The following is a 17661-nucleotide window of genomic DNA, read 5'->3' on the forward strand; positions in this document are numbered from 1 at the left end:
TGCATTTTCAGCTTGATGCTGCAGAAAACAATATTCACACTAAAAAAAAATTAACAATGAAAGGGTGAAACTATGATGCTTTAATTGCATGCCAGCCAGTAGATTACAGGGGGGGTGGGGAGGTCTGTGGAAACTGGCATGTGATTGAACATGAGTTCTGTGTGATTTTCACAAAGTGATTACAATCCTTTATTGGCAGTTGACCTCTGCTTTTATAGCAGAGCTCTTCCAACTCTAAACAGCTGCATGACAAACTGAAATCTTCTTATCTTTATGTTCTATATTACCACTTTATTTTATGTACCTAAACAATTCATTAATGTCCTGACAACGAAAACTCTCAACCAACAGACTCACAGGAGACTGTCCTGCGCGCTATTGGTTGAGGGTTCATCATAGCACTCAAAAAGGCCTGGCGGAGAAGTGGCACCAAACCACCCTCCCGCCAGGCCTCCCACTTGTTTCCCAATTCCCCCAGCCATCTTCCCCATGCCCCTGGTCCCGGTAGAGATGTGGCACCTAGATACCCTTTTGCCAAGACTTCCACCCACTTCACTATTCCCCCACCCCTCACCCCCAAAAAAACCCCAGGCCCAGGGACAAGTGGTGCCATGCTGTCTTCCCAGTGAGCAGCAGTGGCATAGTGGTTAAGAGCAGGTGCACTCTAATCTGGAGGAACCAGGTTTGATTCCCCGCTCTGCCGCTTCAGCTATGGAGGCTTATCTGGGGAATTCAGGTTAGCTTGTGCACTCCAACACACGGCAGCTGGGTGGCCTTAGGCTAGTCACAGTTCTTCTGAGCTCTCTTAGCCCCACCCACCTCACAGGGTGTTTGTTGTTGGGGGAAGGGAAAGGAGACTGTAAGCCCCTTACAGAAGAGAAAGGGGGAATATACATCTAACTTCCCTTCTTCCCACCCGACCCTGTAGCATTACCCCACCCCTACCCACCAGTTAGCCAGCTGCGGCTTTTCATTAGCAGAAAAGATCTGGCCATGGTGATGCAGGCCCTGAGTATCTCTAGATCAGATCACTGCAATACATTCTACACAGGGCTGTCCTTGAAAAAAAGTGTTGAAAGTTCAGTCGGAGCAGAATCCTACAGGCAGGTTGTTAGCTGAAGTGGCTCAGGGACCATATAACTCCAGTCTTAGCTCATCTATACTGGTTCTAGGTGCAATTCCATTGGTGCCCAGGCACAGAGAAAGAATCGTCTGGTCCATTTGCTTAGTGACATTTGAGATTTTAAAAGGGCAGGGATGGCAGGGCTGATTTTGAAACCTCCTTGTGTTGTCTTGAAGCCCTGCCCCCCAGGGGGCCTCTGGAGCTACCTCTCTCCATTCTGGAGGTCGGATGTACGGGCCGGTTTGAGCTCATCACCCAGGAGGAGAAGCCAGACGGAGATGGATTCCCGCTGACCACGGTAAGGGCCAGAAATGAGAGGACAGAATTCCAGAGTGATGCTTGACAGTTCATTCTGATGGACAGAAATTTGTTTGAAGAAGCTTCAGAAGGCAGTGAGTTGCAATGGTCTGAGTGCTGGGCTTAGGACCAGAAAGAACGGTGCTCCTTTCCCATGAACCTCTATGGTTGATGTAAGGCCTGTTGTTCTCTCTCTCAGCCTTGCTTGCATTATAGGGGATAAAATGAGGGAAGAAGGGAGGGATGGGAGAACCCCTTTAGGGCTCCCTCAGCTCCTTTGAGGAAAGCTGAGGTAAAAAATATGAAAGAAAATTCCCTACACGGTTGAGTGTTATTACCGTTCTTGACCAACGACGTGAAAAATAAACATCAATGCAAGCAGGCTCACAAAAAAGGATTTGTGCCATTTGTGGCAGGAGTTCAGTTTCCTCAAAAGTTGACAGCGGTGCCTTGGCGTTCAGAGTGGTCAGTACCCTGTAGTGGTGGCATCTGAAAATGTCACGGTGGCTCAGGTGGAGGAAGAAACTGGCTCTCGATATTCTTGGTATGGAAAGTACTGGGGTGGACCCAACCTCTCCGCTCACCAAACTCTGAAGCCTGTCTCCAGCATAAGGAGCCCTGTAGGGTTTTTACTATTATTATGGTAGATTACACAGCTGCCAGATCTTTAGCTGATTGTTGGCCTTTCATTACAATTCAAGCCTCACCCAGAGGCCTAGGAAGTTGTAATGTTTCGGCCTAGTATTTCGTGCGGATCCCAGCAGGGCTGCCTCCTGAATTTGACAGATGTTAATTTTGTCAATTCGAAGATTTTTCAAGTGCTGCCCTAATATTATTGTTGTTGTTGTTGTTATTATTATTATTATTATTATTTATTATACTTCATTAACTGCTCAACCCCCAGAGGGCTCCGAGCGGTGTACAGGGCCTATAAACAAGGCTGATAAAACAATAAATACAAATATAAATGTTAACATTAAAACCCTTAAATTTCCATAACAGCATCTACATAAAATTGAATTGAAAATACATTGTTTGTTTATATTTATGGCGTCCGATTGCAAGGCTGGGAGGGGGCCAGCAATGCCGAAGATGATGGACTGCAGTACCGGCAATGTTGTAGATGGTGCAAATACAAAGCAGGGGCATCAAGAGGGGTCTCTTTTAAAAGCAAGAGACTTACAAAAGAGACTTCCCTTCTTCCGCATAGCACCTCTGGGCTTTCCTGGTGGTCTCCCATCCAAGTACTAACCAGGGGCAACCCTGCTTGGGCATCCAAGATATGTTGAGACTGGGCTAGCCTGGTCCACCTAGGTCGGGGCAAGAGGCCCTTAATGTGGAAGAAAGCCTTGATGTGGCTCAGTGAGTGGCTGGGTCCAATCTGTTGCTTCTGCATTCAATATATAATAATAATAATAATAAGCCTTTATTTGGCGTAACAATAATCATAACACAATAAAAAACCTGAGATCAAAGGTAAACAAATACAAAGGTTTAAGATAGAACATAAATTATTGATTGTGCATCACCTCCAGTAAAAAATGTGCTACCCATTCACAAGTTTCATTGTCAGAATTGTCCAGAAGGAAAGGGAGTCTACCTGATTCTCCCATTTCACTAGGTAACCTAGAAAGAGTATTGGAATATTTTGATCTGATATTGGCAAATTTAGGGCAGCAAAGCAGTTGATGTGCCAATGTTTCGATTTGTTGATCACCACAAGAGCATACCCTTTCGCTCATTTCCAAGTTGTTAAATCTGCCACGCAATAAAGTGGAGGGGAAAACATTGAAGCGAGCAAGCGTGAGGGCTCTTCTCTGCATAGGATTAGTCAAAAAATACAAATGGGGAGCCATCCTGTTTTGATATAGGGGTATTGAAAGATGTACGGGTGAACAAGTTTTCATAGCAGCCCTAATTAAATGCATTCAATATTTAACCCCTGAGACCTCCCGCTTTTCTTGTTCACCCCCTTCAGCTGCCCCACGGATTGCCCCCTTACGCGGAGGAGCTGGCGTCTGAATTGGAGCAGCGTTTTCTCAGCAGCCCTGATTGGCTTCCCATCCACCACTTTGAGAGGTCTCACAGGTAAGGTACGATGCAGCCGCAGACTTCCCGGAAGACGGGCACGTTGTACAAAGAACAGTGAGCCTGAGGCTTGGATTCCAAAATGAACAAAGCGGGACATGATTGCCAGCAATCTGTAAGTGGAGCAGGAACTCCCTAGATGCAGGCAGAGCGGGAAATGGTTCTTCATGCCACCTTCTGCTTTCTTGACCAGGTTCTGGCCCCGTGAGAAAGACGTTGAATCGCTTTTCGAGGTGGGCGTAACACCTGTACATTCAGCACTTCAGGCTGACCGTAACCCTACTACAGGAGAGCTGCTGGGTTTCAGAGAGGTGAGAATTCCCACCCCCTCAGTTTGGAGGGCTTACTTCTTTTTTTTTGAATTTTAAATGCTTTATGATAGGAAGGAAAATTGAGAATAATACAAGAAAAGAAAACAAAATTATACAAAGTTATACAAAAATTGATACATCATCATATCACCCAAGTTAGTAACTAATAACAGATAGTTGAACAACAAAGAAAAAAACCCACAATAAATATAATTTAACGATTCTATCAATTACTCTTTAATTGTACTTCCTTCTGTGCGTACTCTATTTTTAATTTAGTAACCCTTTACTTAAATACTTTGCTTTGGACATGGTATTTCTTGTTTATATACATTTTCCATTGTTCCCATTGATTTTTAGCATTATAATTCTCTTCCAACACTTCCTGTCCTGGCAGTTGTGAGATCTTAATCACTTCTAACATCTTCGTGTTAGTTTGGAGGGCTTACTGATGCACCTGTGTATTTTGGTAGGAGGTACCATGACAGCAGTAAGGAAGGCAGCCCTCGAATTGCTTTTAATTGGTTGTTGCCCTGTCTCGAAAACTTTCTTTCATCTGCTGTATCTCCAGACCTCTGGAAAGGAGTGAAGTTTTATTCATGGGGTCCAAAGTTATGGACCCTCAAAAGGGTAGCCCCATTTACTAATAGCTCCCATTGGAAAAAAATGGAGGATGGGGGCACCCCCTTTGGGGGTCCATAACGTTGGACCCCCTGAACCAAACCTCACCAAACGTGGGTGGTATCATCAGGAGAGTCACCTAAAGATACCCTGAAATTTTGGTGCTGCTAGACTAAAAACTGCACCCCCTGCTGGCTGACAAAGTAAAAACAATAAAAATACCAAAAAAAATAGAAATGAGCCCAAAATTTTTCTGCGCCCCCAATGGTGGGTGCCCGAGGCATTTGTCCCCGGATGTGCCCATTGTAGCTACGCCTCTGCTTTCCAGGGTAGCTTGACTGTGCTGTTTATTCTGACTTTGCTGCCCCCAGTGGCCCAAGAAAAGATTACCAGAGGATATAGCGCTTGAAGAGTCTCTAGCTTAGATCGTAATGAATCTTGAATTATGAATGCAGTCAGAAGAATTTTCAGAGGAAAGTGGTGGGTCTCTCCGATAACATGTGCTTCCTTCTTTACGTTTCCCCCCTTCTGTTTTCCAGGCTCTGGTGGATAATATGGGCTTATCAGCCAAAAATTCGCTTTCCTTCCAGCGGGCGCCCGGACCACCAACTGAAGCTCTGAGAGGCAGCGCCACCAATTACCCCTTCTGGCCAGGTACTAGTTTCTTCTTTCTGCTCCATGGGAGGGATTAGTGATGTCACATTGCACGCTGAGGTAGTTTGTCATGGCTTGGCTGGAGAGCACGAGCAGAAAGCCCCATTCGGTACTTATGATGAGTTGGCGCCTGATTTGTGTTCAGTGACGAAACCACTCAGCCCTTTTGCCCAGTTACATTGCAGAAGATGAGTGTTGCGATGGAAGAAAATCTCATTGTGCAGTTAGTCGCTTGCTGCCCACCTTGGTTCTGTTTTGCCCTTTGCAGGTGGGATAGATGAGCCCAGCCTAGAGCAAATGAAGACTCAAGGAGACCTGGAAGAGGACATAGATTTCCAGAAAGGTACCAGGGCCCCTCTTAAGAAGGGTCAGTGCACCCCGACTCAGAGTTGCTGCTGCTTTGTTTCCTGCCTCCCGTGCCAGGATGTTTTCTCAGCCTTGTAGGCTCACCTGTTAACCATTACCTATCCCGTTGGTAAACCCCCCCCCCCCAAGTGCCCTTGAGTTTCCTTAAGAGGGAGCAGCTGTTCATGATGGTCCTCCCAACTCCTGCTGCGAATTACCACTGCTGCAGAGGCGTAGCTGGGCCAGAGTGCGCCCAGTGCACACTCTGTGTTTTCTGTCCCCGCCCCCCTCCTCCCTCCCTCCCTCCCTCCCTCCCTCCCTCCCTCCCTCCTCCGTTACCTTAGTGCAGGCTGGAGAAGTGGCCTGTTCCCTTCAGGCTGAAAACGGCCTGGTGGGAACTCCACTTCCCATGAGACCCTGGGGCTCGCAAGGCGGAGGCTTATCTGTGAACCAGATGGGTTTCGGCACTCCTACATTCCTGCTGGGTGACCTTGGGCCAATCACAGTTCTTCGGAACTCTGTCAACCCCACCTACCTCACAAGGTGTCTGTTGTGGGGAGAGGAAGGGAAAGCACCTTCAGTCTCCTTACAGGAGAGAAAGGTGGGGTATAAATCCAAACTCCTCCTCCTCCTCCTCCTCCTCCTCCTCCTCCTCCTTCTAAATGGCTTGGGACTGCAGTGTTTGAAGGGCCTTCTCCTCCCATACTGTCCTGTTCATAAGAGCTATTGCACGAGTCCTCCTTTCTGTGCGCTTCCCCCCCTTCAGAGGTGAAGCAAATGGTGATTGGTGGCAGAACATTTTCTGTGGTGGAACCTTATCTTTGGAACACCTCCCCCTTGGGCTTATCTGGCACATACTTTCCTCTCATTTTGGTGCCAGGCTAAAAAAAAAATAATTTTACCCAGGGTGTTAATTAGCATCTAAAAAAAAAACTTGTCGTCTTTTAAATGATCTGCATCTGCTTTATGGATAGTTTTTTTTAAAATGCTGCTTAGGCCCAACAACTTGTGTTTTTAATTGCAAGCTGACTCTTGAAGAGATGGGGTAGAAATATTTTAAATAAACAAGGTAGGGATTCTTTTACTTTTCTTCATTTGTGTCCCTTCATGGTTCCCCCCCTCCCCTCTTTCTCTCCCTCAGATTTGCTGACTGTCCCACCTGGCTGGAAGAAGGGAGTGAAGTTCACCAAACAAGGTTAAGCATAAGCATAAGCATTAGCATTTTATTGTCATTGTGCACGCACAACGAAATTTACAGCAGCATTCCTCGATGCACACAATTTCAGACTCATACCCCATCCTCACTTTCCCCTTCCTCCACCCATCCCTACACAGCCCCAAACACATCAACACGAAGCCACGGAGTTCAGCATAGCCACAGCTCTAGAGTAGAAGCTGTCTCTAAGCCTTTGTCCGAGTTTTGATAGACCTGTATCGTCTGCCGGATGGTAACAGTTCAACAAGAGAGTGTGCTGGATGAGACGGGTCTCTCAGAATATTTTGGGCTTTCTTTAGGCTTCAGGAATTATAGAGTTCTTCCAAGGAGGGGAGAGGGCAGCCGATAATCCTCTGTGCAGTAGTGATCACCCTGTGGGGTGGGAAGAAGTTCTTTTGGGACTGCATCTTTGACAAGGGACTGTTTCTTTATGAAAGGCCCGAATGGGGCTATGATCGGGACTATCCTGAGGGGACTCTCAAACAGTAGCTTGGACTTGAGGGACAGCTTGTTTCTTACCAGGGCCAAACCCATAAATATGAGCTTGGAAATAGCTGCAGAATGTTGTAAGCTACATTGACTAAAAAGCTAGATTCCTGGCTGGCTGTATTTTTCTCGAGCTGTAACCTGGGGCCAACCCTTCTTCATTTCAAACCATGTCATAAGAACATAAGAACAAGCCAGCTGGATCAGACCAGAGTCCATCTAGTCCAGCTCTCTGCTGGACCTCCCCAGGTTTGCTGAACCTCACCCACCTGTTAGGGGGTGGGTGGCCCACCAGGTGCCATTGGGAGCTCGCATGCAGGATGTGAAAGCAATGGCTTTCTGCGGCTGTTGCTCCCGAGCACCTGGACTGTTAAGGCATTTGCAATCTCAGATCAAAGAGGATCAAGATTGGTAGCCATAGATCGACTTCTCCTCCATAAATCTGTCCAGGCCCCTTTTAAAGCTGTCCAGGTTAGTGGCCATCACCACCTCCTGTGGCAGCATATTCCAAACACCAATCACACGTTGCGTGAAGAAGTGTTTCCTTTTATTAGTCCTCATTCTTCCCCCCAGCATTTTCAATGTGTGCCCCCTGGTTCTAGTATTGTGAGAAAGAGAGAAAATTTTCTCTCTGTCAACATTTTCTACCCCATGCATAATTTTATAGACTTCAATCATATCCCCCCTCAGCCGTCTCCTCTCCAAACTAAAGAGTCCCAAACGCTGCAGCCTCTCCTCATAAGGAAGGTGCTCCAGTCCCTCAATCATCCTCGTTGCCCTTCTCTGCACTTTTTCTATCTCTTCGATATCCTTTTTGAGATGTGGCGACCAGAACTGAACACAGGACTCCAAGTGCGGTCGCACCACTGCTTTAGATAAGGGCATGACAATCTTTGCAGTTTTATTATCAATTCCTTTCCTAATAATCCCCAGCATAGAGTTTGCCTTTTTCACAGCTGCCATGCATTGAGTTGACATTCCCATGGAACTATCCACTAAGACACCCAAATCCCTTTCCTGGTCTGTGACTGATAGCACTGATCCCTGTAGCGTGTATGTGAAGTTTGGATTTTTTGCCCCTATGTGCATCACTTTACTGTTCGCCTGATGCCTCTTGATGCGTGTCTTCCTCTCCTTAGAGCTCAAGGCCTCCCCAGGTTTGCTGAACCTCACCCACCTGTTGGGGGCGCTGGACACTTTTGAGCTGGGGTCTTCCAGTGACGAGGAAGGCAAGGAGAAAGCAGAGGAAGCGGAGAAGAGAAAGAAGAGGGGGAAAGGAAGGAGAGGGGCACAGGGGGAAGAAAAGCCTCCTGTGGAACCGGCCCCTCTGCAGAGGGCAAGCAGCCTGGAAGAACTGGTGCTAAAGGTGGGAACGTGTTTGTGTATGTTGGGGTATAAAGGGCAGTCACCTTTTCCTGCAGGGGCAGTATCCGGGGTTTTAAATTGTAATGTTTTAATTTTGATTGCCAAGTGGGACATAAATATCTTTGTAAGTATGAAGAGGTATGAGCAGACTAGGGAAGAATGCAGAACCGGACAATAGAGCACCAGCCATCCGTCAGGAATTTGAGGGCAGAGTCTGAGAGGAACGGACTGAAGTTTCTGAGCACCTGATTTAATTTTGAGATCTTCTCTTGCTAGCTGTGGGCAGAAAACTGGTAGTCCTTTTAGCTTCCGTTTCGTGACTCTTTCACACCTGAGCACACTCTCTCTGTGGCCTTGTTCTCAGGAGGTGACCTCTGGCCCCAAACCAGCCCCACCGGCTGCTCCGGCTCTTGCCGCCGAGCCCCCCAAGGAGCAGTGGGCCATCCCCGTGGATGTCAGCTCCCCCGTCGATGACTTCTACAAGCGGATTCCAGATCCAGCTTTCAAGGTGAGAGGCCAGCCGCAAGGGGGGGCGCCGCAGGAGGAAGGCTGAGAACTGTCGGCGCCAAAGTCTGTTTTTCACATGACTTTTTCTCTTGGGCTCCCAGTGGCCGTTTGAGACGGACGTTTTCCAGAAACAGGCAATTCTTCACTTGGAGAAGCACGACTGCGTGTTCGTGGCTGCCCACACCTCGGCAGGAAAGACTGTGGTGGCCGAGTACGCCATTGCCCTCTCACAGAAGCACATGACCCGGTGAGAATATTCCCTTTGATCGCGTTCCTCTTTCTGAGGAGAATCTTACAGCATCGGGCCTACTCATGTCCGCCCTGCCCAGCCCCAGTTTGGAATGGAGTGAGGAGTGTCCCTTGAGTACAGGGTTGGGGAGAAGATTGCGGTGGAGTCATGGATCTCTAGCAGAGCATCTGCTTTGCCAGCATGGCGGTCCAGGTTCAGTCCCCATCTTCCTCATGGTTGGGTTTGAGGTGATGTGAAAGACCTTTGCCTGAGAGCCTGAAGAGCAGCTGCCAGTCAGAGTTGGCAATACTGACCTTGGTGGACCAGTGGTCTGGCTCAGTAAATAAGTGCTGGAATGGCAAAAAATCCAAACTTCACATACACGCTACAGGGGTCAGTGCTATCAGTCACAGACCAGGAAAGGGATTTGGGCGTCTTAGTTGATAGTTCCATGGGAATGTCAACTCAATGCATGGCAGCTGTGAAAAAGGCAAACTCTATGCTGGGGATAATTAGGAAAGGAGTTGATAATAAAACTGCAAGGATTGTCATGCCCTTATATAAAGCTGTGGTGTGACCGCACTTGGAGTACTGTGTTCAGTTCTGGTCGCCACATCTCAAAAAGGATATTGAAGAGATAGAAAAAGTGCAGAGAAGGGCAACGAGGGTGATTGAGGGACTGGAGCACCTTCCGTATGAGGAGAGGCTGCAGTGTTTGGGACTCTTTGATGACAGGAGAGGGCATCTCCCGACACTGACCGAACCTAGAGAGTGCTCATCGATGGCTCATCTTCATACTGGAGAGAAGTGACCAGTGGGGTGCCACAGGGTTCTGTCCTGGGCCCAGTGCTATTCAATATTTTTATCAATGACTTGGATGATGGAATAGAGCAGTGATGGCGACCCTTTTCGAGACCGAATGCCCAAATTGCAACCCAAAACCCACTTATTTATTGCAAAGTGCCAACACGGCAATTTAACCTGAATACTGAGGTTTTAGTTTAGAAAAAACGGTTGGCTCCGAGGCGTGCATTACTCGGGAGTAAGCTTGGTGGTAGTTGGTGGCTTTGCTTTGAAGCAACCGTGCAACTCTTCCAACGGGTGAATCACGACCCTAGGAGGGTGTACTCAGAAGCAAGCCCCATTGCCAGCAACCGAGCTCACTGCCAGGTAAAGGATCGCGCTTTAGTTCTTTGCATGAAAATCAGTGGGGTTTAACAGCGCTTAACAGGGTTACCTACACTTTTCCCCCAAAACTAGGTCTTAGGTTTAATGCTAATAATCGATCCCAGCGGCCCAGGCCAGCCTAGATGTGCGGGGGAAGGGGGGCGACTCTGTTTGCGCGTGCCCAAAGAGAGGGCTCTGAGTGCCACCTCTGGCACCTGTGCCATAGGTTCGCCACCACTGGAATAGAGGGCATGCTAATCAAATTTGCAGGTGACACCAAAATAGGAGGGGTAGCTAATACCCCCGTCTCCCTCCCCCACATAACTCAGTTTAAATCCCTTCTGGTGAGGTTTGTGAGCCTCCTAGCGAAAACGTTCCTACCTACAGGTGTGAGGTGCAACCCATCCCTTGCCAGGAGTCCCTCTTCATGAAACCGCAGTCCATGATCCAAGGAACCAAAATATTCCCGGCGGTACCACCTATGAAGCCGGTTGTGCACCTCTAACTCTTTTCCTTTCCGCCTCCTTGTTTTCGTCCCAGCACCATCTACACTTCCCCGATCAAAGCTCTTTCCAACCAGAAGTTCCGAGAGTTCAAGAAAACCTTTGGGGATGTTGGGCTGTTGACGGGGGACGTTCAGCTGCATCCGGAAGCCTCCTGCCTCATCATGACCACGGAAATCCTCCGGTGAGGACTTGGGGTAATGGGGGAGGGGGCATTCATTTCTTTGCAAAAAGAAGAAAGTTTCTAGTACAGTGTTCCTCTTGGGCCTGCATGGGCTGGAGTTCGTTCCTTCCTTCCTTCCTTCCTTCCTTCCTTCCTTCCTTCCTTCCTTCCTTCCTTCCTTCCTTCCTTCCTTCCTTCCTTCCTTCCTTCCTTCCTTCCTTCCTTCCTTCCTTCCTTCCTTCCTTCCTTCCTTCCTTCCTTCCTTCCTTCCTTCCTTCCTTCCTTCCTTCCTTCCTTCCTTCCTTCCTTCCTTCCTTCCTTCCTTCCTTCCTTCCTTCCTTCCTTCCTTTCTTTCTTTCTTTCTTTGGAGGAGGGTTATTTCTAAATGGGAAGAAAATTGTTAAGTGCTGTCAGGGTGTGACCAATTTATGCCAACCTCTCATGGGGTTTTTCAAGCAAGAAATGTTCAGCTGTGTTTTGCCACTTCATGCCTCATCATAGAGAATGGACTTCCCTGGTGGATTCCCATCCAAGCCGTAACCAGGGCTGACTCTGTTTAGCTTCCCAGATCAGGCTAGATTGGGATACACAGGTTACTGGCAAATAGGGGAAGGTGAGGTATAAATCTTTTATAAATACATGTATTTGAGTGCTCGGATACTTAAGATAAATGGATAATCCAAACAGCACTTCACTCCTGCGGTAAAGATTACCAGTTTTAAATAGCTTTCCATTCTTTGATATCCCAAATCTGATATCCCAAATCTCAGTTCTGGTCACCACAACTCAAAAAGGATATTGAAGAGGTAGAAAAAGTGCAGAGAAGGGTAACGAGGATGATTGAGGGACTGGAGCACCTTCCTTATGAGGAGAGGCTGCAGCGTTTGGGGCTCTTTAGTTTGGAGAGGAGACGTCTGAGGGGGGATATGATTGAAGTCTATAAAATTATGCATGGGGTAGAAAATGTTGACAGAGAGGAATTTTTCTCTCTTTCTCACAATACTAGAACCAGGGGGCGTCCATTGAAAATGCTGGGGGGAAGAATTAGGGCTAATAAAAGGAAACACTTCTTCACGCAACATGTGATTGGTGTTTGGAATATGCTGCCACAGGAGGTGGTGATGGCCACTAACCTGGATAGCTTTAAAAGTGGCTTGGACAGATTTATGGAGGAGAAGTCGATCTATGGCTACCAATCTTGATCCTCCTTGATCTGAGATTGCAAAGGCCTTAACAGACCAGGTGCTCGGGAGCAACAGCCGCAGAAGGCCATTGCTTTCACATCCTACATGTGAGCTCCCAAAGGCACCTGGTGGGCCACTGCGAGTAGCAGAGAGCTGAACTAGATGGACTCTGGTTTGATCCAGCAGGCTTGTTCTTATGTTCTTATGTTAGGGCCAGCGCTGCTTCTGTTGCTGGTCGTCGAGTTCCTCTTTTCTTTTCTGCCTATCAGGTCTATGCTTTATAATGGATCAGATGTTCTCAGAGACTTGGAGTGGGTGATCTTTGACGAGGTTCATTACATTAACGACTCTGAGGTAAGAGGGGAGTGGTGAAACAAGATGGGAGGGTGAAGCGGGCTCTGATGAACAGCCTGCATTGGCTCCGGTCTGTGGAGAACCGGGTTTACTAAATTCCCTGGATGTGGGTCTGGCAAAATTTTGCATGACTGCTTTCCAGTTCTGGAAAATGCAAATATGAATATTCATCCCTCTCTGGGTCACTGTGAGGAGAAGAAGAGGAAGTGAGTTTGGATTTATATCCCCCCTTTCTCTCTTGCAGGAGACTCAAAGGGGCTCACAATCTCCTTGCCCTTCCCCCCTCACAACAAACACCCTGTGAGGTGGGTGGGGCTGAGAGAGCTCCGAGAATCTGTGACTAGCCCAAGGTCACCCAGCTGGCGTGTGTGGGAGTGCACAGGCTAATCTGAATTCCCCAGATCAGCCTCCACAGCTCAAGCGGCAGAGCTGGGAATCAAACCCGGTTCCTCCAGATTAGATACACGAGCTCTTAACCTCCTACGCCACTGCTGCTCCTTAACCTCCTACGCCACTGCTGAGATTATAACATTATTGTAATAATGCCTATAATTGTAAAGAACAATAGAAACTAGTGTTGTCCTCTCCTTAGAAATTGGACATACCTCACGAAGGGAAGGTTTTAGCTCAGCTGTCCTCACGTGTTAGTTTTCTGTGTGCAAGGGAATTTTTGTCAGATGGGAGTTTGAATGCCCCCTCATATCATTCTGACGCGGATAGGGCTGTACCATGCAGTATTTTAACAGGAGATTGGTATAAACAGGCTGCCTTACCCAAACTAGCCAGCACTCCGATATCTTAGTAAGACGCTCTGCAGGTTTAAAAAAATCTGCCGCTCCAAAGTGTGGCGTTGGCTTTTTAACAAAACAGAAATGTCAGGGATTGAACTTGGAGTCTTAAGCTACTAAACTACGTCTTTTCCCCAGTGCCCGTGATGTCGTTTTGTGCTGCTCAGGTCTCACTAGCAGAAATTCTTCACCTGCTGGAGCTGCGCGAGTGCTTTCGTTCGCTTCCTCGGAGCTCAGAGTTTTGTGTCTCCTTGCACGGGTCACGGGACTAGGTTTGCTGGGTTTTCCCCTCTTCTTTTCTCAGCATCCCCCTTCCTTTGCAGCGTGGCGTGGTCTGGGAAGAAGTCCTCATCATGCTACCAGACCACGTGAACATAATTTTGCTGAGTGCCACGGTCCCCAATACACTAGAGTTCGCCGACTGGATCGGGTAAGCAGAGCCTGCTAGGTCGGAGGCGGGAGTAAAGACGTAGGCAAGCGGAAGGCAGCAGCTCATCCAAAGAACCCTTTCAAGCGGGTTTGAGCAGGAACACTCCACACAACAACACCTGTGTGTTGGAGTGCACAAGCTAATCTGGTTCCCCAGATAAGCCTCCGCAGCTCAAGCGGCAGGGCAGGGAATCAAACCCGGTTCCTCCAGATTAGAGTACACCTGCTCTTAGCCACGACACCACTACTGCTCCTAAGAAGGAAGGGACTTCCGGTGGATAAAAGAGCACCAAGGTTCTCGCTCTCATTCTTCACAGGAGGATCAAGAGGAAGAAAATCTATGTGATCAGCACACTGAAGCGCCCCGTCCCGCTGGAACATCACCTGTACACCGGCAATAGCCAGAAAACCCAGAATGAGCTCTTCCTGCTGGTAGACGCCCATGGGAGTTTCCTCACCAAGGGGTAAGGACTGAGATGAACAAGAGCGTTTGGGTTCCCAAGGCAAGAAATCCAAACAGCGGCTGTGTGACATGCGCGCACACATGTATCATGGTGGTAAACAGCACAATAATACAACTAGAAAGCGAGGAATTTGCTGCCTCTCAATAGTATCCAGTAATATACTATTCGCTGCACCTAGTTCAGGGGTCTGCAACCTGCGGCTCCCCAGATGTTCATGGACTACAGATCCCAATTGGCCATGCTGGCAGGGGCTGATGGGATTTGGAGTCCATGAACATCTGGGGAGCCGCAGGTTGCAGACCCCTGACCTAGTTGTAAAGCTGCCTCATAAATTGTCGCAGAAGGGGTAGCTGTTTTAATCTGTATGAAAAACAAATTGGGATCCTTAAGGGCCCCTCAAATATTTGACGTATTTTAATTCTAGCATAAACATTTGGAGTCTACATAGTGGATTGTAGTCCACAGAAGTTTATTGTAACATAAAAAATATTTTTGTTTTCTGGGGAAGATGGCGCCTTAAAAGGTTGAGTCTCTAAGAGGCTCCTTGCAGCACACTTATGAGGGATATTTTTGGGATTCTTTAGTTTGGGACTCTTTAGTTTGGAGAGGAGACGGCTGGGGGGGGGTCTAGATTGAAGTCTATTAAATTATGCATGGGGTAGAAAATGTTGGCAGAGAGAATTTTTTTCTCACTTTCTCACAATACTAGAACCAGGGGGCATGCACTGAAAATGCTGGGGGGAAGAATTAGGACTAATAAAAGGAAACACTTCTTCACGCAACGCGTGATTGGTGTTTGGAATATGCTGCCACAGGAGGGGGTGATGGTCACTCACCTGGATAGCTTTAAAAGGGCTTGGACAGATTTATGGAGGAGAAGTCGATCTATGGCTGCCAATCTTGATCCTCTTTGATCTGAGATTGCAAATGCCTTAACAGACCAGGTGCTCGGGAGCAACAACCGCAGAAGGCCATTGCTTTCACATCCTGCATGTGAGCTCCCAAAGGCACCTGGTGGGCCACTGCGAGTAGCAGAGAGCTGGACTAGATGGACTCTGGTCTGATCCAGCTGGCTTGTTCTTATGTTCTTAATCCCTAAAGAGCCCAGTTATGCTAATTTTCTATGTGGGGACATTTTTTTTGCACGTAGGTCTGTTCAGATATGTCAACTGCCCCAGCTGTGGCAAATCCAAGGCACGGGTTTATCACCTGAATGAGAACTATGGCCCAGAGGTCTTCCAGATGAACTTTCAAGCACTACACTGTGGTTGCCAGCTTACAACGCATCTGCAATTTTGACTGTGCACGCTCAAACTGACTTCTGCTTTTTCTCCCTTCAGGTACTACGATGCCGTGGAAGCAAAGAAGGAACGGGCCAGCAAACACTCCCAAACCTTTGGGGCCAAACAGCCTATGCACCTAGGAGGCGGGCCAGGGCAGGTATGCTACCAGGTGCATTAGGTCTGGTGGTTGCTCGACACCCCTCCTCCAACTCCACCCCTGAGCCAGAAACCTTCATTTTTGGGTTTACCAACAACCTGGAGGGAAAAAAAATGTCTTGCCCTTTTAAGAGGGGCAGGCGAAGTTTTTCATGGCTAGAAGGTAAATAGTATAACTTGGTAAATAACATTCTTTTAAGCCTCTGTTAAAGGGGCAACATTTTTTTGTCTCCAGATCGTTGGCAATCATTTATTCTGCCAAAGTTTCCCTAAGAAATTTGGGAGCAACGCATTCCCTAAACTGTTGCAGCAATTCTCAGTCATCCCTGAAACTCCACTGCTGTTTTCTGATTATTTGCACATACGTAATTAAAACTAAGATTTTTTCTTCAAATCTGATGGTTTCCTCAGGTTTGCAAATCCCCAAAGTATAGGTGTGACTGTCTGCATTGCCCAGATTTGGCTGTCTGCACAGGGGCCAGCCCATGATTATTAGCTATGGTGAAGTTTAAATTGGCTGGTAAAGGGCCAGTACTGACTGGAGAGACCTTTCATGGTAGAAAGCAGTGGCATAGGAGGTTAAGAGCTCGTGTATCTAATCTGGAGGAACCGGGTTTGATTCCCCGCTCTGCCGCCTGAGCTGTGGAGGCTTATCTGGGGAATTCAGATTAGCCTGTGCACTCCCACACACGCCAGCTGGGTGACCTTGGGCTAGTCACAGCTTCTCGGAGCTCTCTCAGCCCCACCTACCTCACAGGGTGTTTGTTGTGAGGGGGGAAGGGCAAGGAGATTGTGAGCCCCTTTGAGTCTCCTACAGGAGAGAAAGGGGGGATATAAATCCAAACTCTTCTTCTTCTAGAAAGCCCAAAACGTTCTTGTTGCCGGGCCCTTTTGAGTTCTAGCTACCAGTTGACTTGAAGCAGCAGCAGCAGTAGCAAGTGGGATGAGAGAGGGGAATGGGTGAACAGAAAACTGAATGATTGGAGCAGGGGGGAAGAGGGAGAGCTGCAGAGGTGGGATCCAGCAGGTTCTCACAGGTTCCCGAGAGTAGGTTACTAATCATTTGTGCGTGCCGAGAGGGGGTTACTAATTGGTAATTTTGCTACGTGGATTTTGCCTTAGTTACGCCCCTCCTCTCAGCAGTAGCGCGCAGAACTTGAAGCAGTCTAGCAGGAGGTGCACCAACGTGCGTGGCAGCCTGTGCCTGCGTGCATTCATTTCCCGCCCAAGGACTGGCGCAGCGGCTGCGTCCTTGCCACAGCCCCGCCCAGGAATGCTTCGCCCCCGGAATGCCCGGCCACGCCCCCGTCATGCCCTGCCCAGCCCCATTGGTGCTACGCCACTGTTTGAATCCCACCACCATGGGAACCTGTTACTAAAATTTTTGGATCCCACCACTGGAGAGCTGTCTTAATTGGGGTGCTCCTGGTATGTGGGTGTATATTTTATTTATATCCCAATATTCTCCTCAGTTGGAGCCCAGAGAGGCTTACAAGTTCACTCTACCCTCAGCTCCTGTATTACCACAACAGCAGCCCTGCGAGGTGGATTAGGGTGAGAGACAGTGGCTAGTTCGAGGTGACTCGGCAAGCTTCCCTGACAGAGTAGAGATTTGAACCTGGGTCTTCTGAGTCCAACACTAATCATTACACTATGGCTTCACCTGGCGGCAGCAACAGTGGATGCCGACTGGCGCCATAAATCAAACATCCTACTTAAAGCAAACTTGTGCCAATTTCATTTAGAAGGTTCAAAGGGGCCTCACCAAGGGATGAGGCTGATTCCAGCAACTTTCATTTTGAGGATGTTTAAGAGGAAGGCTTTAGGGCCATGGTGGCGAACCTTTGGCACTCCAGATGTTAAGAACTACAATTCAGCCCCTGCCAGCATGGCCAATTGGCCATGCTGGCAGGGGCTGATGGGAATTG

At 48.1% G+C, this 17661-nt stretch overlaps 1 protein-coding gene across 1 annotated transcript in view; it reads left to right on the forward strand.

Moving 5' to 3' along the window:
- Positions 1–17661, forward strand: part of SKIV2L (Ski2 like RNA helicase) — a 42763-nt gene that overhangs the window by 617 nt on the left and 24485 nt on the right. Inside the window, exons 2-15 of the mRNA XM_048488752.1 lie at positions 1300–1421; positions 3399–3508; positions 3702–3819; positions 4980–5094; positions 5363–5437; positions 6581–6634; positions 8281–8507; positions 8871–9014; positions 9115–9260; positions 10950–11096; positions 12529–12613; positions 13725–13831; positions 14148–14294; positions 15635–15734. Of these exons, the coding sequence (XP_048344709.1) occupies positions 1300–1421; positions 3399–3508; positions 3702–3819; positions 4980–5094; positions 5363–5437; positions 6581–6634; positions 8281–8507; positions 8871–9014; positions 9115–9260; positions 10950–11096; positions 12529–12613; positions 13725–13831; positions 14148–14294; positions 15635–15734 (1697 nt within the window). The remainder of the gene's footprint in view (positions 1–1299; positions 1422–3398; positions 3509–3701; positions 3820–4979; positions 5095–5362; positions 5438–6580; positions 6635–8280; positions 8508–8870; positions 9015–9114; positions 9261–10949; positions 11097–12528; positions 12614–13724; positions 13832–14147; positions 14295–15634; positions 15735–17661) is intronic.

This window comes from Sphaerodactylus townsendi, linkage group LG03 (genome assembly GCF_021028975.2).
Source record: "Sphaerodactylus townsendi isolate TG3544 linkage group LG03, MPM_Stown_v2.3, whole genome shotgun sequence".
Classification (NCBI taxonomy): Eukaryota; Metazoa; Chordata; class Lepidosauria; order Squamata; family Sphaerodactylidae; genus Sphaerodactylus; species Sphaerodactylus townsendi.